Raw genomic sequence first — 27537 nt, forward strand, 5'->3', positions numbered from 1 at the left:
GCAGGCAAGCCACAGCTTGCCTCGGTGGCCAAGAAACAAGTTTGAGCCCATGTTTACTGTTGGAGTTTCCTACTAACTTGCCAATGGCAGCTGCATTTTGAGCCATGTTAATGGAAGTTACATTTCCCTGGGGGGGTCAGGAGGAACTAGCTCTTCCATGTCCTCATTGCAGGCTGAGCATGGGGTGTACAGGCTAGGGTGAGAAGAGAGAATACTCCACTGTACAGCTTTTAAAACTGGTTCCATGAGTCAGTCTAATGTGTACCTGTACTATAAAGATAATTAGCTTGATTAAAGCACAAGCATGTACTGAGGCTGCTTTTCACCAGGCTCTTTGCATAGCAATTATGCATTTCATTATATGTAGCCTGAAGGCATTACCTTATCTTTTTAGATAACCATGAATTTAGCAATTTCTGTTTTGCTAGTCCAAGGAACAGCTGTAGGCAAGAATGGGCCCCTTGACTGTATAGTGACACTGGCTTTGGAGGAAGCCTTATTGTCTAGTTCTCAAACTAATACTCCGCTCAGAGCAGGAGCTGCATGACCAGTACTCCCAGCTCTGATGGGGACTAGAACAGTTAAGATCTCTGCCCTAATTATTGCCTTGATTTAAACATAGCTTGTTATAGTATCCAACTTCTGAAGCCCTTGTTCTCATAGTAATGTCACACTGCAGAGGTCTGATCAATCTCTGTACCAGTGGTACCCAAAGTGGCCTATGAGTCTCCTGCTGACTAGTAACAGGATAGCTTTTAACGCTGAGGGGAATAAAACTACATTAAATGCTCTCAAATACTAATCTAGGCAGTGAGTGTAGCTGCTGCAACATTGTGTAGACTACTTCCTGCTGGCAAATAGATGGATAAAGCAGTCCATAAGACTATCTAAGATCTGGCCTACCTCTCTGAAGTCTATTTCAAACAGGTCCTCATGTTCAAGGATGAACTTCAGCATTCCTACCCCCTCAATGCTTTCACACAGCACCAGGAGCTGCAGTTAGTACAGAAGATGCCCTCAACTGTTTGAGGGTGAACGATCTCTCAGTGCTTCATAGAAGGTAAACCAGGGAAGGAATGAGTCTCCTAGAAGACTGCACTGTTCATAGCACCCTAATGGACTTTACCCTTCAAACCTCTTCATAAGAACTGCTCCCAACACCCCAATTCAGGAGTTCATAGCAGAAAGCATAAACAGTCCTAGCTATGGACTTGGTCTTCAATTAAAAGATGCCTGATGCTCTGACACTTCAGCTCCCTGATATTTATCTTTTATAAAGCAGATTCTGCCCCAGGCCATGAGGTGGTGGTGATAGAAAAGGGAGGGGCTGGGCAGAGGGCATCTGAACCTTGCTGTTTGCAGACACTTCCTGTGCCTGTAATTACTTGACTCTACGAAAGGCTGCCTGTGGTGTCCAAATGAAAAATACATCACACTTCTTCCTCCTATGCTTTTTCTCCTAATTAACAACTCTTGCCTAAAGACCCTCTCACAGAGCAGATCAAGAACCTGCCTATTCATTCCCACATGCAGTATCCAGTCTTCTGTAGAAAGCAATCTTGGTTTGGGTGGCACAGCAGCTAGGCTTGAGCAATGCTAACCTCTAGCTAACTCATTTGACTATAGCCCCAGGCAGTTATAAATGAAATCCTTGCTAGTTGAAAGCCATTTAGCCCATGTGCAATATGAGGCTGCCTCAGTTCTGGTGCAGAGGGTTTGCCCCAGCCTTATCCAGCTACTACAACGAGGGCAAGGGTGACGTGGCAGTTGGACATGATGCAATCTCAGTTGGAGCTATTGCTTCCATCATAGAACTGTGACCAGTTGCCAGGGGAGCTTGCATGGCCCCTATCTAACTCAAGGGACATTTAACTATTGCAGAAAACCCCAAAACCAGAAACTTCCCTAGCAGAACTGGAATATGCAGGAAGGCAGATGAACATCAGTGATGAATTTGCTTGAGGTAGATCTACACATGCAAGTGAGACGGCAAAACAGATGGGCATGTGTGATATGTCTAGTTACCTTTTGACACCCTACGAAAAAAAGAAATTAGGCCTTGGATTATTCGCTCTCTGCTGGCCAATCACAAGCTGCAGTGACAAACACTTGAATGGCATGTGGGACAGTTCAGATGGCTGTGATGATCATGAGATGGGAAACTGGTATAGTCATAACTACAGAATAAAAGCTACTGCATAAAGGGTAGGTATTATCTTGATCTTCTAATGTCTGTAGGAGTAATGGCTACCCTATTGGTGATTGGTGTAGAGTGGCTATATAAGGAGAAATACATAAGGTCTTCATGGAATGTAAATTCCACCTGATCTCTTCTCCTCTCCCGAAAATTTACCACAATTTAAGATTTCATGCCCCATTCAGGTTTCCTTTTGACCAAAAAAAAAAAAAAAAAGCCCCAGACTTGTTTAGGCGTTTGCACCCAGTGTTGCAGTGTATTAGGAAAATCTGGTACTGGAGAATAGAGAACCTCCTTCCATTAAAGTTAATTCAGCCTGGAAGCAGAACTGAACCTATTCCCTCCTCTTATTTACCCAGTTGTATATGAAGTGTTAATATGGCCAAGAGTCGCACACACGATCCATCTGCCCTGGTGAGATGCATGCAGTTTTAATCATGTGGGAGACGTGGGTATTCTTCTCTGTTTAACATTAAAATACCAGAGCTGCTGAATTACAAAGTGATCCTTTATTGTTTTTTTATTTCTTGGACATGACACTGTATATTCAAAACTGGGACAAAGGGTTGCCTGAACATGTAATTTAAACTATTAAATCTTTTGTCTGGGCCAGTGGGTTAACGTCAAAAGGGCTCCTCAGCTCAGCTGCCTGCTCCTTCTGGCATAGCATTGCTGCTGAGACTGATATTGTAGCTGGAAAATATTGTATTTCACCAGGTAAAAAGAATCTGAGGCAGATGTCTCTTTGGTGTAAATTGATACATAGCACAGAGGTGGGCCTTCCTCGGCCACCCTGTGACTGTCGCCTTGAGATTGGATTACTTTAAAGCACTCTACCTGGTTGTGTCTGTGCTGAGCTTTTTCATAATCTCTCACCAATAGTCTAGCAGTGGTGAGTACACCAGTGGAAACTGTCGTTTAGCATTTGAACCGCCAAGTTGTTTAACTTGGCAGCGCTGCTAGATGACGTGGGACTGATCTAAGCTAGCTCTACCGTCAGTAGTGCTCCAATGATGGGCGATTTTTGAAAGATGCTCAGAATAGGCCAGGTCCATAAGACTCTTAGTACTCAGAATCTCAGCTGCCCAGTAACCAAGCAGCGTCTTTCTCAGACAGTATATTTCACTGATGCTCTGTAGTCTGCACTGGCTTCCTTCAGTTTCAGGGAGCAGTTGGAGGAGCTATAAATGCTTGGGATCTGGCTAGGCGAGAGACGGCCTCTTTCCCCAAAGGATGCTACAGTGGAGAAGCTTGAGCCACTGCACACTGGTTTAAAGGGGCAGGGACTGGTGCTAGGGTGTTGTCAGGGAGAGGTCTTTTCCTCTGCAGCCCATTCCCCTTGGGCTGATAGAGCCCTGCCTTTGTTGCTGCCTAACATTTCTATTGCAGCAGCATTCGCCCTGCACCATTCACGTGCATATGGCAGAAGTCAAATGGCACCAATCATCCTTATCCTGGGCTTGTTTTTCCAGCTCTTTTATATCCAGATGTAATAATGCTGCTTCAGCCATTACTGTGCAACAGAGCGTGCCTCTAGGTCAGCGGCTCAGTCTCTTGGCTTGGGTCATCAAAGAAATGCTTGTTTAGGTAGCTTACTCTCAGACATTCTCATAAGGTGTCCCAGGTATATTCCATCTCTTCTTTTGTACTCCTTATACTGTTGTGGTAGCTGTACCCACTCTAGGATCTCTTATTATTGCAGTAACACCTAAGTACCACCAAAGGGATCAGGGGGCTGAACACTGTGCAAATGCAAAGCCAGGATCCCTGTCACAAAGAGCGCACATGAATGCACGCTGCAATGCTCCTTTAGTTTCCTTGGCTTTTGTTGTGGGGCTGTTGGATGAGCAGGGGTGAGATGTTATACTTTGGCAGTTGACTTTGCTGTGACTGGCTGAGCGAGCATATTCTTGTACAAGTGGCTAGAGTATTGGGATAGATGCCTGAATAAATATGCACATACCAGTGCTCTTTCAGTTGTCTCCTAGTGAGTGACTTTGCTACCCACAGGAATCTGCTTGCCTGCTTCACTGATGCCGCTATCCTGTAAAAAGAAAAGGAGTACTTGTGGCACCTTAGACACTAACCAATTTATTTGAGCATGAGCTTTCGTGAGCTACAGCTCACTTCATCGGATGCATACTGTGGAAACTATCCTGTAATCATCAACCTGAGAGGCCCCCTGCCTCAGGCACTGACTGAGTGTGAGGTGGCAATTTTCACTTTTGTTTTTACTGGGGCGGGGGTGGGGGAGTGGTGGGGGGAACAGGAGGGTGTTTGAACTGCCTGACTTCTCTCATCATTGAAGGAAGCACCAGTCTGGCTCCAGAGTGTAACCCTACCCCGCCCAATCTATGCAATAAGAGTAACTGGTAGGATCTTTTGGTTGTATATCATTGCTAGGGCATCCGATGAAGTGAGCTGTAGCTCACGAAAGCTTATGCTCAAATAAATTGGTTAGTCTCTAAGGTGCCACAAGTACTCCTTTTCTTTTTTGCTAGGGCTAAATAATTCAGCCAAAAGAGAGTTGTAGGGCAAAGGATTAATTATGAGGGATTAGTTGCCTGATTACCTAGTTCTCAACCTTGTATGAATCTGATCTCTCCTCTGAGAAGTTTGCATCCAATATAAGCACAGAGTGGAGATCAGATACACAAAGCTTAGGGTGAAGGTCCAGGCTTCAAGCGCTGCTGTTTAATTCAAATACACAATGTATGTGATTGTCCACGTCGAAAGGCTTGGAATAAGTGTTTTAAAGGAAGGATTTGAATGTAGGAAATCATCTGATGGTCTCCATTTCACCCATCACACCCGAACATCTTATCCAACGGTACAATCCAAGAAGACCAAAAATTCATGGAGTTTTCCTCTCTTCGCAGTCTACTTCCTGGAATTTATAAGAGAGGTGGCTGAGGTAGTATATTTTATTGGCCCAACTTCTGTTGGTGAAAGAGACAAGCTTATGAACTCCACCGAGCTCTTCTTCTGTAGAGCTGAAAAGCTTGTCTCTTTCACCAACAGAAGCTGGTCCTGTAAAAGATATCTCACCCGCCTTGTCTCTCTCATATCCAGGGATACCCACAACCTACAACGACACTGCAGACGACAATGGAATTTATAAAGCAGTTTCCCCCTTTACCGCAACAGAATTCCATGTATAGAGAAGATTCACTGCTGAACTGATGCTGTGCTTAGTTAAGCCATCACAGACCTGTCTCAGCAAACAGATTGCAACGTCTACAACCGTTGTTCCTAAAAACGACAATCTGGAGACGAAAACAAACAGCAAGGAAAGTCTGCTGCTGGGATACAAGGCATTTAGCCATCAGCATCCTGAAAATCAAACAGCGGGGACGCAGGGGTTAGTCTTAATATCCTTGCCTTCTTTCTCAGTCCTAATTTCTGAAAATATTTAAAGGAGTGGGACTTCTGGACTGAAAATATATTTCAGGCTGTCCAGTCCCTAGCTGAGCTAGGAGTTAACAAACACCTATACAACACCTGGAAAACCTTAAGAGCCAGATTTTCAGCTGAGGATCTGGCCCTACTTCAAAATCCTGAATTATTATTTTTTTAACGGGAAGGGGCTTGAAATAACTGCATTTAGTCACTACCCCCCACCCCCTTCATGCTCCAGGAATCTTCATCTCATTCATCTGTCCTGGCTTCAATTTTTTCACCCCAAAGAAGGGAAGATTAGAAACTGCTATCTTAGCCTGTGGAAGGAGCCAGCCATGTCACTTTCATCCAGCAGCAGCAGATGATGATTTCAACCTAAATACACTCAGAAGCAAAGCAAAACCCAAGTGCATATTGTCCTGATTCCAGCTTCCAGTTCAATAAATCAGCAGGAGTGGGGAACTAGGTCATCTCCTTGCCGGCAGAAAAAAGAAAAGCTAACATTTGCCACACACTAGTGTTTACTCCTTCTGTCTGCCTATGCATAGCCTCATCTAACCTCCTCCAGTAGCATGTTCAACCTAGCATGTGCTTGCCTGAGACACAAAGCACCACATGCAAATAAATAATCAAGACATGCCAGTCTTAGCCCTATCAAAGGGTATAATCTATAGATTTATTAATGGATTGAATACAAGAGACACAAGCAGAGTTTGGAGGAGACTAAATCCACCTCTTTTGGGGGAGGGATTATGTTGTATTTATTATTCAAATGTTCACCATTGTTTGTTTTATTTTGCTGATAGCATTGTGTAGCTCCCTGAGCTAGGACAGGTTTGCTGTTTATAAAGACAATTATGTTATCCTATCTTTGTAAATCAAAGTTTTATGATATCTATGCAATTTTTATTCTAGTTGATATTCTGTATCAGCATACATAGGCTATTTCAAAGTTTGGGTTGGATGGGAGAGTAATGGTGGTAGTTATAGCAGGAGACAGGGTATCGGGACTCCTAGGTTCTGTTCCTTGCTCTAATTTGCTATGTAATCCTGAATAAATCATTATACCCCTCTGTGTTCCAATCTCTTTGTAGCACAGAATAGTTGAGAGGGTTAATTAATGTTTGGAAAGCAATTTGAGATCCTTAAATAGAATGCTGTAAAAGAATAAAGAAAAGATGGGAATTGTCACAACCTGGCACGAGAGCACCGTTGTGATTTAGCATAACACAGAGACCTGGAAACATGAGCCTTCAACCTGGCCATGTGGCAGACGAATGTAAGCATGATGCACCGAGACATCGTGGTGTGGAAAGTTCAGCAGATTCTGTGATATTGTGGCATGGAAATGTGCCAAAATGCTTGTTGTCTTGATATTTCCATGCCATGCCATATCAATCTTGTTATATATGTACATGCTCTCATCACTGTAATATCTGAATACCTCTGAAATATTACACATAGAAATATCAATAACCATCTCTCTCTCCTTTCCGAGCCAGTAGGAGAAGTAGCTTGATTCGTTTTGCTTTATAATTTTTTGTGTGTTTGTTTACATGTATGTGAGTCACAAAATTATTGAGGGAGTGAGCTTTGCCTTTAGTTCTGAGGGTCATTCTTAGCTCTCATGGCTATGAGTTCCAAGTTCTTCCTGTCCTGTAACGCACGTACAAGAATGCATTTATTGACATTGAAAGGCAGCAAATTCATAACTGAGAAAAGGAAATACTTTAATTCAACTGTGGAACTCATTGCCACAGGATGATGTTGAGGCCAAGGATTTCGCAAGGTTCAGAGCGGGACTGAACATTGATATAGATCACAAGAATATCCAAAGTTAGAATAGTTAATGCTAAAAAAGGTATTTTCAGGATTTAAACCACTCTCTAACAATTAAGGGATTAGGATTAAACTTTCTTCAAGGGCAGATTATCCCACATCTGTTTACTAAGGGGTTTCTTGCATCTTCCTCTAAATAATCTGGTGCTGGCCTTGACTGGAGACAGACTACTGCACTAGATGGGTTAGGGGTCTGATCCAGTACGTAGGAGAATTCCTATATTGTTCCTGAGAAATGTAACTGCTATGGGCGGTCACGGTTGCAAAGGAAGCGGGTATCTTCCAGGTACCTTGAACCAACCCCAAAGAGGGCTTTGAGCATCATGATGGAGACTTTTCCCTGTATCCTGTATTCAATGGGAAGCCAATGCCTTGGAGAGCACTAGCATGAAGAGTGCACAGCAACTAGTGATATTGAACAAGACAGGCTGCTGCGTTTGGTACCAGCTGGAGCTTTTTCAGGGTGTCCAGCTTCATTCCTACATATGAAAAATTGCAGTAATTGAGATCAGGAGTGCATGGGTCTGGGGCTGAGCCCCATAGGAGGGGAGTCCAGCATGGCTCAGTCCCAGAGGGCCCTGGAGGGGCGATGGGGGTGACCCATGACCCTTCGGGGGGAGGGGGCACATGGTGTGCAGCATGGCTCAGCCCCAGAGAACGGGGCGCAACACAGGCCTCAGTTTCCCTGCGGCCACCCTGAAATCCTGCACAGACTCGGTCTCCTCCCTGGTAAGAACCAACCTGCTCCCCTGTGGCTGCACTATTCATGCCCTCCGCTGGGGGCGCTGCCCGTTCTGCCCAGAGCGTGACACCGGCCAGGCTCAGCCGGCGACCTCCCCGAGATGGCGGCAGCCGCTGGCCGCCGCGCTTGCGTCACGCCGTCTTCTCGCGCAGGATCGAAGGCGGCGCGAGCGCGCAGTCCTCGTCCGGGTCGGGCTGGGCGTCGAGCTGCGAGCGGCGGCTTGCTGAGGCGCTGTGGCGGGGCCGCTGTGTGGGGCGGCGGCGGCGGCCGGACAGGGGCAGCCCAGGCCGGGGGCCGGGAGAGGCAGGGCCCGGATGGGGGTGACTGTGGCCGGCGGCTGATTCCCCCCCCCCCCTCCACCCCTCTCCGCGGGGAGCGATGTCGAATCCAGGGACCCGGAGAAACGGCTCCAGCATCAAAATCCGGCTCACAGGTAGCGGAGCGGCGAGGGGCGGGGCGGCCGGGGCGGGGGTTTTACACCCCCCCCACCCGCGCGCCCACACCCCGCGGGGCCTTGCACGGCAGAGAGGGGTCGGGGGAGGGGGCCGGAAAGGGATGGGGATCAGAGCCCGTCTGTGATCTATCCGGTGTTGCTCCTCTGGCTTGGGGTGTAGTCCTGGCCAGTCGGGGCTTGGGGGCGGTTGGGTTTCCTTTTCCCTTCCCTGGGAAGGAAGCCGGGGTGAGGAGGGTGGGGGTGCTCGGCTGGGTTTCCTTAACCCCGCGGATCATGGGAGGGCCCACCAGGGATTCTTTCCTCGAGTTGCAATTGGGCCCGAGTTCCAGAGCGCTCAGGGCTGGGGGGGTGTGTGTGTGTATGGGGGGGACGCTTTTCTCTCGTGTGCTGTGGTTTCTGAGGAGCCTGTAGCTTGCTGAAATCCAGAATAATTCTGGGGACTGAGTTAGCGAGTGCTGGGTAAAGTTGAGAATTTTTCTTTCCTGTTTCTCTTCCTCTTTATTTCTAGCCAGACTCTGTTTCCTAGCAATGGTTTTTCCATTCTCACCGCTTCCTCCTGCAAATCTCCTTACCTCACAATCTACCATTTGTATTTCTCAAGCTTCTTTCTCCTGTTCCTGTTCCTTTCCCAGTTGGCGTTGTCAAGTGGGAGGTGTATGAAGTCTGAAGTCCAGACACCACTGAACTGCCCCTTTGGCTTTTTTTCTTCAATCAACTTTACATGTCTCCCCTCCCATTGTGTTTTGCATTTGCTCATTAGAGATCCCTTAACTGATGAATGTGTGAGTCCTGGTGTATGCATGCCTTATGGGGATGGACAGTTCCTGCTGGGAAGTATCCCTCTTTGGCAGTCTCCAGATGTCCTGTCCATTCCTGGCATCTTTTCTTTCCCCACAAAAAAGTCTGGTTTTGCTAGATGTGTTTAAAGAGTCATATTTTTCTGCTTGTCAATTTTGCTAGTGGAAAATCAGTCCCCCCCACCCCCCTTAATAGTTTATATTTTGTTAGCCCTAATTAATAATGAATTTGCTTTTTTCTGCAATGGAGAGGTTCACTTGCTGGAAAACATATATTGGAAAATAAATCAAACATTTGTTTAATCTCTTTCAGACATTTTCACCTAATTCGCTTTCCTTCAGTAAATCACATACTACGCTTTGAAGTTCATGTTTGGTCATGAGGTTGTAGTGGGTACATCAGTTTGTTATACCCTTACAGAGCTGAATTACCTATTATTTTATAAAAGGTGCAGCCTGCATTGGCATTTCTTGTTTAAGGGAAAGACATGTGATTTCTGTTTCTAAAGATGACAGCATCATGAATTACTGATTAATAAGATCCAGTACAGGTTTTGAAAGGCAACAGGTACATCCACGATAGGATCTCTTTGATTGAAAGAACTATAATGCTATGCTACTGCATGAACTTAAGATATATAGTTTTTGTTGGTACATAAAATATCATGGATTAATGAGAATATGGCATCAGTTAAGCTTTAATGATAAGCCTAATTTAGTTCCTAGTTACAGTGCAGTCAGTTATAAACACCTGTGTTAAAACCCATTTCCTTTTATAAAGTGCAAAGCTAGCTGATTTCAAATAGTATTTCTAGGAAACAGGGTGATTAAATATATGTTTCGGGGGGGGGGGGGGAAGTAATTGATTGGAAGATATCAGCTCATTATTTTTGGATCTAAACTACTACTGGTTTAGAATTTAGGCTTTGTGAGAAAAGGGTTTTAAAGATAGAATGAGTGTTTTATGAAACTGTACTTTAAACATTTTTAAACGTTTTATAGATATTTGATAGTTTTATACTGGTGTATGTTAAATACATGCTCACAGATTCGTATAATTGTTTCTAAAACAGAAGTGCAGAACATTTTTTTGCTGATTTCAGAAGGAGCGGAGTAATTATTGTATAAGGGACACTGGCAGTCCCCTTCAGAACACTGTACACAGCCCAAGTAAAAATTATTCTGAACATAAGTTACTGGTTTTGCATTTTTTAAACTAATACTGCATCAGGTAGCTTGTATCTTCATTTTCACTTCTGGTTTGCATGAATCGACCTTCATAATTCAAAGCATTTCAGGAGATGCTGCATTTTTTGTTAATGGAGTAACTTTGGTGTCTTGTTTGAGCATAACGTTCTTTAAACTATATTGAGGGAATCTCCCACTTGGTCAATCTTACTTTCAGTTTTATTAATAAATAACCCCGACAGCGAATTAAAATCGGCAAGATTTACTCTAAAAATAAATAATTACTTTTGGAGATTTGCCCCTTCAGAAGTATTAAACACATATTTTACGTCTTGCTTCATTTGAAATGTGCTTGTTGACTGATCAACTTTGAGTAACTATAGCTAATATGCCTTTTGTTACTACATTCTGTTGTTGAGAGATATAAGCTGAATGAAACAAAACAGGACATCTTCTGTTTGATATACTACCTACATCATGTTGCCTTGTGACTTGCAATTTCTTTTCCTGTGATTATGAACCATCTCTGTTGTTTTACATCAGCTGAAAATTACTATGTAAATACCACTTACATAGAAGATGCCTTCAAGGACCACTTCATAAATGAGATGTGAATACTGGTAGAATCTTTCCTGTGTTTAAAGAAATGAACTTCATTCTTGTACGTACACAAACATTTGCATTAACAGAAATGTTTTATTTATTTTTACTTATCCCAAGTTCTCGACACTTTGACAATGATTAAAAACACAGCTACTTGTGGACAGGATCAGACACTGTGGGCATTGCCACAATGCTATCCATAAAAAAAAAAAAAAAAAAAAATTGCAAATCCCACCCCCCTGTTTAAAACAAAACAACAAAAAGCAAGTCCATGGAATAGAATGATCCCACCTTTCACAGACCCAAGCGCTCTGATGTCCCCCCTATACTCCAGACTTCCCCAAAGCCTGAGCAAATAAGGTCCTGGTGGAGGTAAGGCGTGCACAGGTTTTTACCATCATGTTGTCTGTTGCTTTTCAGAGCAACTCTGGACAACACAGTATAAAAACATGTGTATATTAGTGTTATCATCAGTGGTAGTGTAAGAATGAGAGCATGCGTGCTCTTTAAAATAAATAAATAAAGCTAGGTGCTTTGGTGGCAGTGTTGGGAAGCAATTTAAAGGAAGAAAGGATAGTATGGATCCTTATGGATCAGTTCTGGGGAAAGGGGTTCATGCATAAGAATCTGAGTGAAAGAAAATGCAAAGATCTTTATGGGCTGAATGGACAAGTTGGTAGTAGAGGCAATTCTAATTGACAGAAAAGAAAGGGAGCTGGGGTGGAGAGGAGCAGTGTGATAAAACATGAGCGGATAAGTTGGGAGGGACAGAATTGTGAAGGGCCTTGAAAAGTAAGACAGCCATTTTTAACTTGATATCATGGAGGTGGGGAGCCACTGGAGAGATTAAAGAGAAGGATTATATGGTCAGAGTGATAGGCAAGGAAGACTATTTTAACTGCATTTTGTACAGATTGGAGGGTGCAGTAAAGGTGTCAATGAGGGTATAGATGGGAGTCCTAGCTGTCTTGACAGGAAAAAAAGGTTGGATTTAGAAATGTTATGGAGGAACAGGCAACAAGATTTGGAGGCCGCCTGGATGTCTGAGGCAAGTGGGAGCACTAAAAGGTGACTCCTGGGTTACAGATCTGATTTTTACAGGAGAAATGGTTGTGTTAATAGTAGCAGAGAAAGGAGGAGAAGGGAGAATGGTGATACATACACCAATACCTTACAATAAACCTTGGATGAAATTTAGAGTAGTTCAAGTGCATTTAGTGTATAAAATTGAATGATCAGTATATTTCAAAAGCATGGCTTCCAAACATTTTGTAAGTAAACTCACCTGTAACTTAAACCTTTGGGGAATAAATTGACTTCAAGTTCAAAGTAAAGTATTAAATTATATTTTAGATAGAATGCACTTACATTAGTGAAAAGGCAAATTTGAAAAGCACTTGTCACAAATGTATTAGCTTGTCTTGCTTTGGCTTCATTATTAATGTAATATTGCTTGCAGCAAAGTTAACTGATCAATAGCAACATTGAGACCGGTGATCCAGACAGTTTTATGTCTCATTTTCAGAAATGTTGAATAGCACTGCACATCTGTCTGTCTTGTCAGAAGCAGCTATGTACAACATATTAGGTACTTAGTATTTTTCTCACATTTTCGTACAGAATGTAGTGTACTGGTTGTAGAAAAGGATTGTCCTGGTACTGGTCTGACTATTATTATCCAGGGGTGAAAATTGAAATGGCTGGTTAATAAGCTCAGTATGTTACACCAGTTGGACAGGGAAATGATTTTGTTGTAAACAGTGGGGTGGTGGGGAGGGGCAGGGAATAACAGTTGAGTCACTACAAACTCTGGATAATAGCATGGGATTTCATCAAAATCTGTGACCAAAACTTTCTTACTTTTTTACCTCAATTTCTCTCCTGTGATGATTCTCAACCCCTTTACTGCAGACACTCTTCTGGGAGTCAGGTGGCTTTATGGTTGGACCACTGGACGGAGTTCAGTCCTGGCTTTACCACAAACTTCCTCTGTGACCTTGAACAAGTCACTTAATCTCAGTGCCTCGGTTCCCCATTTGTGCAGTGGGGATAATACTACTGCTTTTCCACACAAAGGTGCTGTGAGAGTAAAGTCATAAGACGTAAGAACGGCAATACTGGGTCAGACCAAAGGTCCATGTAGCCCAGTATCCTGTCTTCCGACAGTGGGAAACCTTGTATTGGCCAGAGGGAATGAACAAAACAGGTTATAAATCAAGTGATCCATTCCCTGTCGCTCATTCGCAGCTTCTGGCAAACAGAGGCTAGGGACACCATCCCTGCCCATCCTGGCTAATAGCCATTGATGGACCTATCCTCCATGAATTTATCTAGTTCTTTTTTGAACCCTGTTATAGCCTTGGCCTTCACAACATCCTCTGGCAATGAATTCCACAGGTTGACTGCGTTGTGTAAAGAAATACTTCCTTTTGTTTGTTTTAAACCTGCTGCCTATTAATTTTATGTGTGTTATGAGAAGGAGTAAATAACACTTATTTACTTTCTCCACACCAGTCATGATTTTATAGACCTCTATCATATTCCCCTTTGTCTCTTTTCCAAGCTGAAAAGTCCCAGTCTTATTAATCTCTCCTCATATGGCACCCGTTCCATAACTCTGATAATTTTTGTTGCCCTTTTCTGAACCTTTTCCAATGCCAATATATCTTTTTTGAAATGGGCGACCACATCTGCCCACAGTATTCAAGATGGGGGCGGTACCCTGGATTTATATAGGGGCAATATGATATTTTCTGTTTTATTATCTGTCCCTTTCTTAATGATGCCCAACATTCTGTTTGCTTTTTTGACTGCTGCTGCACATTGAGTGGATATTTTCAGAGAACTATCCACAATGACTCCAAGATGTCTTTCTTGAATGGCAACAGCTAATTTAGACCCCATGGTTTTATATGTATAGTTAGGATTATGTTTTCCAATGAGCATTATTTTCCATTTATCAACACTGAATTTCATCTGCCATTTTGTTGCCCAGTCATCTAGTTTTGAGATCCTTTTGTAGCTCTTAGTTAAGTCCCAGGGAGACAGCAATCTTGAGTAGTTTTGTATCATCTGAACATTTTGCCACCTCACTGTTTACCCCTTTTTCCAGATCATTTGTGAATATGTTTAATAGGACTGGTCCCAGTACAGACCCCTGGGGGACACCACTGTTTACCTTTCTCCATTCTGAAAACTGACCATTTATTCCTAGCCTTTGTTTCCTATCTTTTAACCAATTACCAATCTAAGAGGGAAGGTCCTCTCATATCCCATGATAGCTTACTTTGCTTAGGAACCTTTGGTGAGGGACCTTGTCAAAGGCTTTATGAAAATCTAAGTACACTATATCCACTGTATTCCCCTTGCCAACATGCTTGTTGACCCCCTCAAAGCATTCTAGTATATTGGTGAGGCATGATTTCCCTTTATAAAAACCATGTTGACTCTTCCCCAACCAATTATGTTCATCTATGTGTCTGACAATTTTGTTCTTTACTATAGTTTCAACCAGTTTGCTTGGTACTGAAGTCGGGCTTACCGGCCTGTAATTGCTGGGATCACCTCTAGAGCCCTTTTAAAAAATTGGTGTAACATTAGCTATCCTCCAGTCATTTGGTACAGAAGCTGATTTAAATGGTAGGTTACAGACTACAGTTAGTAGTTTTGCAGTTTCACATTTGAGTTCCTTCAGAACTCTTGGGTGAATACCATCTGGTCCTGGTGGCTTATTACTGTTTAGTTGATCAATTTGTTCCAAACCCTCCTCTAATGACACCTCAATCTGGGACAGTTCCTCAGATTTGTCATCTAAAAAGAATGGCTCAGGTTTGGGCATCTCCCTCTCATTCTCAGCCATGAAGATCGAGGCAAAGAATTCATTTAGTTTCTCCGCAATGGCCTTATCGTCCTTGAGTGCTCCTTTAGCATCTCGATCATCCAGTGGCCCCACTAGTTCCTGCTTCTGATGTACTGAATTTTTTTTTTTTTTTTTTTTTGCTATTACTTTTTGAGTCTTTGGCTAGCTGTTCTTCAAATTCTTTTTTTGGCCTTCCTAATTATATTTTTACATTTCATTTGCCAGAGTTTGTGCTCCTTTCTATTTTCCTCACTAGGATTTAACTTCCACTTTTTAAAGGATGCCTTTTTGCCTCTTACTGCATCTTTTGCTTTGTTCAGACACAGTGGCAGTTTTTTGGTTCTCTTACTATGTTTTTTAATTTGGGGTATACATTTAAGTTGAGCCTATATTATGGTGTGAAACTCTCATAGTATGGTGATATGGAAGGGGAGGCATATAACTAGAGAAAAAAACTTAAATTTTTTTTCTTTGTATTTGATGGGTAAGAATCCAGAGTGCAGCTTTTGTAATAGGTCTGCTGATATCTTCATTGAGCTACCAGAGTGGGAATCCAGAGAACAGCCTTTTCCTATGGGCAGGCTCGTGGGTAACAAGTCTTTTTTTCCCTACATGTAAGTCAAGACCATCTCAAAACCTTTGTCCTAGTAGAAGAAAATTAAATTTTCAAAAAGAGTTTGCTTCAACATCCCCCTCGGGTGGGGGAAGTAGGAATAAAGTCACCATTGTTCCTAACTCAGCTTTCTTTTCTCAAACTCAGAATCTTCATATAAAAAATATAATTTGGAATACTGTTGAACAATTTAATTACTGCTTTTTCTTCTTTTTATTATCTACCAGGCTAAGAACTATTCTTTTCTCACCCATTCCTTTTAACTCTCTTTCATCTTGTATTTGTGTTTCTAAAACTGTTCTGAATGTCTTCTTTCTGTGTCTGCGAAGAAGTTAAACTTTTACTGAAAATTGGTTTCAATAGTGAACCACTGAACCAATATTGAAATGGCAGAAGTGGAGCAGATAAAACATCTTCATTATCATTTCAGATACAGAAAGTGTGAGATTTGCTAATTTTTAGTCATGTTTTCTGAAACAGCATTGAAGATGATGTATTCGTACATACACCACTTTTATTACTGATTTAGGGATGGAGTGGGACATGCTTCTGAAAATTATTTAGTAATTTCAATTTTGTAGTGTAGAGGTGATTACGTTTTACCTTGTGTTCCCATTTATACAAGGAAATTGACCTATTGCTGACAGGAGCTGGCAAACACTTTACCTGCTGCTGGTGAAACACAAGTTTTCAGCATGGAGTGGTATCAGTTATGTATAGCATGCTGAAGTTGGAACTCTGTGCTTCACAGAATACAAAGACATGCTCTCTGCCCCAGAGAGCTTACAATATAAATTTTAAACTGGACTTAGGCCTTGATTCAGTACAGCACTTAAGCATGTATTTAACCTTAAGAACATAAGTAATCTCTTTGTCTTCAGTGGGAACACTCATGGGCCTAAAGTTAAGCACATAAATCCTTTGCTGAAATGGGGCCACAGTTATTGGGAATGATTAACAAAGGTGGGAATAAGTCAAAGAAGGATGAAGGCTATGCCAGTTCAATAATGTGGTTACTTAATTTAGTCATGTGCACATCATGTGGTTCATTTGATGTTCTTTGGTATAAAAATAAGTAAGATGAAGATATAAAGTAGTGAGTTCTCTTCTCTATCTTTGCTGAATATGGTTCTCTACGCTGGTTCCATTGGAACCAATACTTGAAAATATTTCAAGTCCTCCTGTGGACAGAATAAAATTCTGGAATGCTGCTGAAAAATTTTGTCTGTACTAGCACTTTAACCATATGCAATTTTGGTTCAGAGGGAACTGAGAACTATTCTCAGCAACCATTCAGCTTCCCAGTATGGCCAAGGCATCTGCTATTTTGTTGCTGAAGATGGTTTGTCTCTTTCTACGCTGGTAGTTAAACTTTATAGAACATTGGTCCAGGATACCTCTTACTGAGAACCATTGTAAACTGCATATGTTTCCTGTTGTAGATAGGGTTTTGAGTTTGGTGTGAGTGCCTGTGGTCTGCACTGAAGTCTTTCTGAAAATCTTCCATATTTGCTTGACACCTCCCGCTGTGCTAGAAATGATGAGTGCTAGTGTTGACTGACCACCAGCTTTTTTGCTGCCATATTATCTAACCCTATTTAGAGCAGATTGTTAAAGACACAGTCAGTCCACATTAGAATTCCCACTGTTGCTAGTATTGATAGAGTTGGTGGAAGATTTTCACCAGTGCCTCAGTGTAGATGAGGTCTGTGTACATGGTAGGAGAAGAAACTTGAATCTAAAACCTTGTTTAGCTTTCCTTTTGAAAAAGGAAAATCTGCAGTTCAATACTCCAGTTAAATAGGCTGTCTGCTTGTAAATTGTGATTCAAGACAATTTGATAAGAGAATTGCAGTGGCATTTTAGTAATTTCTGAATGGGAAATCAGAATATGTTCTGCCTCTTCTCACATCCCAGTAACTGCCTTGTGTAGACCTGAAAAGGCAACATTTTGAGTCTCCCCCACCCTTCTGTGGTGTGTGTGTTTGTATGGATTAAATTATTCTGTTTTTAAAGAGAGAGACACATCCTGGAAATATTTTTGGGGTGTCTAAATTGGAAGATATGTTTGCTATCTAAGTCAAGTTAGTGTCACAAAGTAGGGTTGTATTCTGGGAAGAAAACTGTTTAAAAAAAAAAAAAAAATCTCACCAAGGGGTATAAATAGCTTGATACCTTCCTCTTCAGCAAATGATTTTTTTCAAGTTAAAGGCCAAAATTCATACTGGCTTGTTGTCAAGGTCACTGTAAGCACAGTAGACAGAAATCCCTAAGGCCACCAAACTCAGAGCATAGATGGGTAGAGTAGGCAGAGCAAGATTTTTTTTTAACCTCTTTTTTTGTTTTAAAGATATTGAAATTACTGTGTGTAGTAAGGCAGTTTAATAAACGTATTTAATTGGAATGTTTGTCCATCTATTTGTGGGTAAAACAATCCACGGTTGTTTCAGAATAATGTTAAAATAATGCCTAATTAAAATGAGTATGTGGTGATGCATGCTACTCCATCAATTCCAGCTGTGTTCTCCTCCATTGCAGCTGAAAGGAATTCTAATTGGCTGAGGAATGTCTGTAGCATCATGTATCAGTGAACCCAAAGGTTTAGGCTGGCTGTGGCATGATGAAGCAATTTAAATGTTTTAAGGTCCATGAGTCTGACTCTTGCTCTTATGGTTTCTTGAAATTGTGACAAATCCTCTGCAGCTAGGCGCTTATAGTAACTTTCTATTTTATTCTTTAATTTCTAATACTCAATTAGAGTGTGATGTAAACAATGTAAGTTTGAAGGAACACTGTCAATTCAAAATTATCAATTTAAAAAATGATTTCAGATATACTATGTGTCATTAAGTTTCCTTGCCAGTGTTTATGATCTTAGTCATATTTACCAAATACTTAGATTTTTTTCTCTCCCCAATGACTGTAAAATATCTACACAAACAGGGGAGACTGACTATGCAGGAGAATGAAATATACAAAAAATAAGCTGAAAAGTAAAAGATAGTGTTCTCTAACCTTTTAGTTAGAGTATCTTAGCTCTTATCGGTAATATAGGTTTAAAAAAAAAATGAGATGAGTGATTTTTTTTTAACTTGATAGTCTCTCCTTGTAAATTTTGCAATTTAGCATCTTTCAATAAAGGGGGGTTTATTATTGTACTTTTGGGGAAAAGTATAGAATGCTCATTATGCTTTTTGTATCTTTGTACTTCAGTCTTCTGATTATACTTTCACTCAAATGATTAGATTAAAATAAAATGCAGCACTGATCTGAAGCCTCTGTAGTTCAGCGTATTACTATCTGAAGATTTGCATCTCTTGTTTCCTTTACAAAATGGCAAGATAAATCTGATTATGTTGATAAAGGAGGTAATATATTTTGTTTGAATAGTAAACTTTTTGGTCTCCGGAGTGTGGAGTATATTACAATAAATCTTTACATTATATCATTCTCTTTAAGTTCTAGATAAAAGAAAGTTGTGGAAATGTATTTTAGACAGCTGGCATTTGATTCACTTTGTACTCAAGATGACTGTTAATGTAAAGCTGAAATGTTTTTTTCAGATGCTGAGTGGTGCCTGGCTTGCATCCAGCGTATGTACCATGCTCTTGAAAACTCTGGGTTGAAAACTCTGCCCCTTTGATCGATACTATTATATTTACTATAAATCCCATGGCAAATACTACCCAAAAAGCTTTTTGAAAAGAGAGAGCATTTTGTGAAACTAACACTCCTAATTGTTATACTGAAAGTGCAGAGGCTAAAAAGTCCAGATTTTTAAATGCATGTGAAGAGCTAAATGTACTGTACCTGGCTTGTGCTACATTTACTTAAGTCAATAGCGGTTTTATATGCATAATCACAAATGCTTAGAAGTACTTAATCCAGCTATGTAATTTATATGCTTTACAGTGATCGGTATATTTTGGGTTGAAATCTCCTGTGCTTGCTTTTCAGCCCAAAGATAATCATAATGAGAAAGTTGGGTAAATTTATATTTGTGTGTTTTTGATTAATCAGTGTATATAACAGTTTTTTTTAAATGGACCTGATGCTGCACTCTAACTAAAAATTATGTAACTTCATTCTTCAACAATGACTAGTGTTAATAGCTTTTTTGAATACATCTTAGACAGATACTCTTTAGAAGTCTTTGGAAACATCAGTATATGATTTTACACTCAAGCTTACAATGCAGAACTCCAGTTTTACACATGCAGTTCAAATGTGTATCAGATTCAGGGATAATTAATATTTGATTGTTAAAAGAAATTATTTTAAGAATAATGGAGAAACCCTGTTTAACAAGAGTCTGTCTACACTATAGCAGCACAGCTGCAGCATCACAGTGTAGATGCTTCCTACATCAATGGAAGGGGTTTTTCCATTGATGTAGTTAATCTACCTCCATGTGAGGTGGTAGCTAGGTTGATGGAAGCATTCTTCCATTGACCTAGCCATGTCTACAGTGTAGGTTAAGTCAACCTAACTGCATCACACGGGGCATGACATTTTTCATGGCACTGAGCAATGTAGCTAGGTTGATCTAACTTTTTTTTAAGTGTAGACCAAGCCTATGGATCTGAACTGTTTTCTTCTGACCAGGGTATGTGAGCACAGGCTCGTGTTGTGATGTTAACCTTGCATTGAATGTTTGCCAGTTTTGTTGGGTTCTTGAAGTAGCATTTACTTTGGCATTGTTAGACAATAGCTGAAATATCAGCAGTGTCCCTCTTTTCTTTAAGATGGCCACAAATAAGGTCAACCTAGCTGTTTAAGGTGATTGTTTTTAACAGGCAGTTCTCTTATCTCTAATTTTCATATTATGCACACTCTCATTGTTTGTAAATGTCTTATTGAAATAGTAGACTCCTCAAATACTTTAGCATCAAGGAAAGAAGAAATTGATGGGTGCAAAAATAGTAACGTGCCACAATTTTCTGGATCTGTGACATTTTCTGAAAATTCTGTGATCTTGATTTTAAAAAACCTCTTTCCATTAGGAAGAGCACCTCCACTATGTGAAGTGATATACTGTTGCTTTGTTAACCTAGACTTAAAATTCTCTACCACCAAACAGCAATGGTACTTATCTCCTTTATATTTCAAAAAGCTTCACAAATGATTGTTATCCCCAATTTACAGCTGAATACTGAGGTGCAGATATGTGAAATGGTAAAAGGGGTAATTTTTGTAAGATTGCCCAGCTAAATCAGTGACAGAATTAGGAATGGAACCCAGTTCTTTTGACACACAGTCCATTCCCTGTCCCCTGGACCATGATGCCAGCAAAGATATATATTTGCCCTTCTTTCATCACTTTATTCAATTCAGGTGTGAAATTTAGTACTGGCATGAAGCATTTACTTGGTAATGTGTGGGGGAGTTTTTTTTCTTCAACTCAGAAGTTAAATGCAAACCAAAAGCTTTATTAATGTAACATTAAGTTTACAAATTTAAAAGCATATCAGAAAATGAAAATGATAGTTTTCTTTGCAAGATTAATGTACACTTACATACTGTGTAGTGAAGTATACATTTAACGGTAACTAGTCATTTAAAGTGTTTGTGGTAATACGGGCAAATTAATGTTACATTGAGCAGCATATTTTTTTCATTTCTTGACTTCAAGGTTAAATTTATAACTTGAATGTTGTGTTAACATAACACTTTTTATTCAATAAGTATTGTTTAGATCTGTGTGTGTATGAATGTGTGTATATAAAAATAAAAATATGGGCAACAAACATAATCAGAGTTGTTGTAATTCTCCTGTCTACTCTCTCCACCTGCTGGCAGTAACCTTCTTGCCTCATCTATTGCAGGACTTTTGGAAACAAAATAAAAATGTAAAAGGTCACTGTTATTTTCAGTTTTTAGTTTAAAAATTAAATGCCCTCTCATTTAGAGGCCTCCGTTCAATAGCAAAGGTCCACCAGTATTTACGGAGCAAGTTTTGCTTCCCTGTATCTGGATTGTTTGAAACTCACATAGTGGTGTAAGCCACGGTAGTGATTTTCATTCTTCTTTGACTTGTCTAGCCATAGTGTTTTGATATGCTTTAGTGGAAATTAAAAATTATAAAACCACCCATCAAACTGAATTTGTAAAAACTTGCTTGGGAAAATAAGTGTTCTAAGTAGTCTGCAATCCAAAGCATTTCCTGTTCTGCATGCTTATCAAGCCTGTGAGCTCTACTTCCAAGCTGAACTAGAACAGATTTGAGAATTATTCCTAGCTGACTGGGGATGGGGTAAAAGGGAGGGAATAAAACAAAATTTCAGAGAAAATAGTACCACTTTTTTATTATTATTTCAAGCTACTAAGCATACAAATGTTGTACACAGAAAACGCTTCATACTTTTGGGAGACCAAAGGAAAGAATTACTGTTCATTTGCGGAGGTGTGAAATGATGATATAAATGTTGTGGGAATACTTATTTGTGTGATCAATCCAAAGGCTCTATACATTTTGACAGAACAGCTTCACTGTAGTAATCCGCGTACCAAGAAAAAACAAAATGACCTACTTGTTTCCTGGAATTTTTCTGCATTCATGCAGTTGTCAATCAGCAGTTAATTGTTAAATAAGACTGTTATGCTTTCAGATGCCTCAGTGGTGCTCCTTTTATGGTTGTAGCAATGGAAAGAATCATGCTGGAAGTCCCACACCTGGTCTTGAGTCTGATTTTTCTTTTTAGGACTATGGAGTCTAGATGTAGGAGGCTGGAAAAAGTGGTCCAGGGAATCAGTAGGTACTTTATTGCAAGACTTTTGGCCAGCCTGACTTGTCCAGAGAACCAGAAGCTGATACCTGTCAGTTTTATAGGTATTCATTAGTTCTATATAGCAGCAGTGAAAAAAGGCAGTTCTGGTCAGATTGCACTCTTCCTCAGTTTGGCAATGCTGTAAGCAAGAGCAGAGGTGCTCTAGAGCTATCTGTCTGCAGACTTCAGAAGGTACCCTAACTGCTATGTTCATAACCATAAGGGATAGAAACTTAATTTTTTAAATGTAAGCTTTGACTTTGCAGAAATTGATAGCAGTCACTAGGACAATTTCCTACTTACTTCAGGTGAACAGTTTTGACACGACATTTAGAACCCCTCTTTGTTGTCTTGGTAGAATACTATTTAATTTATCTTTTCCCACTATGTCCTTCAAATATTGATTATTTTTTTACATGCGCAAAGTGCTCTACAAAGATCTCACTAGTTCACATTCAGGACAATGCATCAAATTTCTACCATTCTGCAGTAGTTTAGAATAGCTTGTGCTTTTTTTTTAAACACCATATTATTTCATTTTGAAGTGTTCTTTGTGTGTTCCTAATAAGGAGTGGAACAATGTTTTCATACTTTTTGAATGTGGTATACGGAAGTTAAATTTTTATCGGTTGTGTACTGAATTTTGCCTGATTTGGCTCTTTCCATCCTTTCAGTTTTAGTGTTACATGTTCTAACTAGGTGTGTCCTTTGTTTTAGATGTTTGGGTTAGAAATCTTACATTTGGGGTAAGAGAACTATGAATATGACATGAACTGAAGCAGTAGGTTAGGATTGAATATCTTGGACTGTTCTGTGGAAAAGAACAATTTAAAATTATTCTGTTGCTAGTGTAATTTTTAAAATGATTGAGTATGTATAGTAAAGCTGTCATAACAAGTGCAAGTACATTCAATAGGTTGAAAGTATAATGAGGAAACCCATCTTTCTGAGAGTCTCTATACTCTGCATTGCAGCAGTCTAGTAGCAGTCACTGCCTCCAGGGATGTAGCATGAACTTTATGTTGATGGTTTTGTAATTCTGTTTCTCTCTCTAATTTTAACTGTTCATTGGGACTGTTTTAATGGAGTATTGTGGAGGTAAATGAAATATCTAGTTAGAGGAATGTTAAAATCAAACCCAAGCAAATACTTTCCTCCATATTTAATTTAATTTGAACTAGAATATTAGCATTGTATATGTTAACCATCCATGTGAAATGTAATATGCTTACTTGTTCAGGCAGTTTAACAAAATCCTTCGTTTTCTACTGAACAGGTTTTCTCAATTAACTTCTAAAAATTATTAATTATAAGGTTTTAGTTCAAATCTTAGCATGGTTTGACTCTGTTAACTTTATTTCCCATGGAAAACACAGCAAAATTAATATTATGTAATCTCTGAAAATATTGCATCTTCTCTTTGGACCCAAAAGTCCCATATTTTTGCAGGGTGGGGAGCAGCTTTGGTATATTTTCATTGGAGCTACATTGCAATTATTTGTCACCTTCCAGATGAGCATTTCAAAGTAGTACTGGAATTATAATTTGTTCATTCATTGGACACTGATTTTGGATGTAAGAACAATTTACTAATAGCAGTAACGCTAGAAATTTCTCAATTTTATGTCTTTAAGATCTCAATCCTAATACTACATTAAAGCAGTAGTTCTCTTCAGGTTCTCATTCATTGTAGATATAGATTTGATTGAGGTCAGTTAAATTGGTGGTATCCTGTTAGTACAGAAGTGTGATCTCAGCTGCCAAGCTGTATCCAGAAAGTCATAATATTTTAATAACTATACATATGGAAAAGTAAGCTAATAAACTAGCTTTGCAGTGAAAATAATTATGGCATAGGTTGAAAAGTTTTAGCTAGAAAGCTTTGACTATAACACTATAAAAATCTATTGCTTTCATCCTGAACTGGATTGTCATTTTGTTCTTTTTGGTTTGCAATCAGTCCTTAGGTAAAAAATTTCTAGCATCTTTTGATGGAAAGTTTAGGCAGTGACACTTATCCTTCTCCATCTGCTTCTAAGAGGATTCTTCTTGTCTTTCCAGATTCCATTCCAGTATGTAGCCTAATAGCTTTAAGTGGCGTTTCACGGTTGGCTCAGTGAGGATAAGGACAACCTAATGCTTGTGGTCCAAGGGCTTACTGTGTTTCTCAGATGCCAGGGAATTGTCATGTCCTGCACAGCATGAGCTGAAGACAAACTTAAATATTTAACATAGCTATGTGGTACAGGATACAGATTGGAATCATTTTGTATCCATGTTGTAAATTATGCTTGAGTTCACTAAACTCACAAGCAGGTTGTGAGCAGAATAATAAGGATAAATATTTTATGCATACAAGAGACATAGTTTGCTTGTATCAATTCTGTAATGTTCATAGACAGTGGGATGATATTGATCAATCTTCTAAAATGAGAGGTGAGCAGGGATCTTTGTAACTGCAAACATGGAAAATATGGTCTGCTTCTTACTCTGAAAACATTTCTCTTATTCCCATTGTATCTCAGTTGGTAGATTTGGTGTAGCCAGTTTTTGTTTTGTTGTTCAGCCCTGGTGACTGCCATAGTGCTATGCTGTACAAACAGGGACTATTGATCACATTTGAAGTCATTAACTTGGCTGTTTAAATAGATGCTGTCCTATATAATTAGCGGAACAAGAGAGTAACACTGGCTGATACAACTTTATTCTAAATAAAAGCCTTCTTTTCATAACGTCTTAATTTGATGCCATTCAGATGTTTTTCTTGTTTTGTATATTTAGCTTGCACAAGAACTAGGTTTTTAAAAAATTATTAAAATAAACAAAATATATTTAAAATCGAGGATAATAGTTTTGTAAATGTAAGTGAAGAATGGTATCAATATGATGTGAGACTGCAAAGCCTTTGATGCTAATTGTAAAATCATGCTTGGAGGAAATGGTTACCAGGGTGTTTTGTGAGGTAAATGACTGGTTCATCTCATGCTGCCAGACAATTTCTTCGGTAGACAAATGAAAATATTTGGGGAGGAATGGCTTATCTCTCTGGCTCCAACTGCTTAGAGTACTCTGTACAAAATGTTTCAGCTTGCCGCCTCCTGCCCATAGTACCTTGTTTACACACAATTAATTTACCTTTCACCTCTCCTTAGCTGAAAGGAATGAACATCTTAGCAGTTCTGAATTGTTATACTCCAATGGAGAAAAGAGGCAAGATATAATAGGTGTAAGCTGTTTTTTCAGTGGCTCTATATCTTTGTGGTATGCCTGTCAGTCTTCTATATAATTTGTATTTCCTAGGTGATGCTTAGCACAACTGAATGTGAAGGTCAGCTACACAGTGTTTTGTGGTACACATGCTGGATTCCTTGAATATGTATTACAAATGAGTGCTAGATATGCGTTAGTGTAGTGTGAACAGCATTGGAACAGAATAGTGGTAATCTCATTAATATGTGTACAGTATGTGCCCGCAGACAGTCTAGTGTTCCTGAGTCACATTGTTGCTAGTCTCTGGAGAGTCTGCAAATTCAGCAGTAGGATGCATGCTTATTGACCCACATTTCCTCAGGCACAGAAATAGTCACGTGTGTCTTCCACACCAGGAAATGCATCTCATTTACTGTTTGGAAACCAGACAAGCATTGATGTACAGTAACTTGGTTCATCAAGCATTTATATGACTCCAACCAAAGTGCTTTCAGGGATTTACTCTTTGTATGACTGATATGTGATTTAGATAGACCAGAGGTTCTCAAATTTCATTGCACCGCAACCCCCTTCTGACAACAAAAATTACTATAGGACCCCAGGAGAGGGACCAAAGCCTGAGCCTGCCCAAGCCCCATCACCTCAGGTGGAGGGGGCAAAGCCAAAGCCCCACTGCCCTAGGCCGGGAGGCCAAAGCCCAACGTCTTCAGCACCAGACAGGGGGCCTCTAACCTTAGCCCTGCTGCCCAGGGCTGAAGTCCTTGGACTTGGGTTTGAGCTTTGGTCCCGGGCCCCAGCAAGTCTAAGGCAGCCCTGGCAACCCCATTAAAATGGGTCGTGACCCACAGATCACTGAGATAGACTATAGAGAGTATATGTGTATGCTTCCTTTAATTTTTGTCTATCAAGAAAACACAAATCTCTATGTGCACACTACTGCCTTATTCTTACAATAGCCAAGTAAAAAATTGCTTACTTCTAAATCAAAAGTGTTTTAATTGTTTACCAGATATTAGAAATTTTGATATTAATCCAGTGAAAATGGTATTATATAGGGGTATTTCCTACGACAGGTTAGCTGCTGTTATCTAATAGAGAATAGTGATTTTTATATTAGGATTAATAGACTCTGAAAAAGGTTCAGGAATTGGGGGATGAATGAGAAATTCGATTCAAAGAAATACTATAGACAACTTGTTCCATACTTTCTATGCATTTTCAGCTCTAAGCAAGAAGGCTTTAGTGGTGATGTTTAGAGAACTATAGGTGTCCAAATAGTAATGGGAATAAGAGTTTTAAGCTCTTTGTGCCAAACTACAGTAATTTGGACCGATAAATGGAGGGAATGTACGATAGTTTGGGGATGTATAATAGTTTGAGTATGTATAAATCTCAGAATTTGACAGTTGAAACTTTGTAATGATTCAATTACGAGTAATATTTTAATCGAGAGACTTCTTATATTCAAAATCAAAGTTGTTGCCAAGAATCTCATGTTGTTTGATGTCTTGTTGCAGAAAATTTCTGTTCACTACCTCCCAAGACTTGAGAAATAAAATTGCGCCCTAATGCTAAAACTTCCAAACTTGAGTTCCTAAAATCAAACACCTAACTCCGTATTTAGGTGCTTAGGTAATAGGTCTGATTTACCAAAAAACAAAACAAAAACTTGGTGCCTGTAGTTTCTGTTGAAATAGGTGGGAGTTATCAATGCACTTCTGAAAATCAGAGCAATTACTTAAAAATAGATTTTGGTGTGCAACTTTAGACACTTAAGTTTGAAAAATATAGCCCTTATTCTTCAGATTTGGCTGTGCATTTTTATAATCTTCTGGGAATGGCTTAAGAAAATTATGCCTTGTTTTCTAC

The 27537-nt window shown here is 39.9% G+C and overlaps 1 protein-coding gene across 3 annotated transcripts in view; it reads left to right on the forward strand.

Annotated features, from left to right (window-relative positions):
• The first annotated feature begins 8353 nt into the window (after window positions 1-8353).
• Window positions 8354-27537, forward strand: part of SMURF1 (SMAD specific E3 ubiquitin protein ligase 1) — a 57645-nt gene continuing 38461 nt past the window's right edge. For 2 of the 3 annotated variants that reach the window (XM_037910433.1, XM_037910434.2), the window contains exon 1: window positions 8355-8610. In XM_037910433.1, the coding sequence (XP_037766361.1) occupies window positions 8556-8610 (55 nt within the window). In that variant the 5' untranslated portion in view covers window positions 8355-8555. Of the gene's footprint in view, window positions 8611-27537 lie in introns of all 3 variants that reach the window. The other variant, XM_043523619.1, reaches the window with a different exon arrangement.

This window comes from Chelonia mydas, chromosome 10 (assembly GCF_015237465.2).
Source record: "Chelonia mydas isolate rCheMyd1 chromosome 10, rCheMyd1.pri.v2, whole genome shotgun sequence".
In the NCBI taxonomy this organism is placed as follows: Eukaryota; Metazoa; Chordata; order Testudines; family Cheloniidae; genus Chelonia; species Chelonia mydas.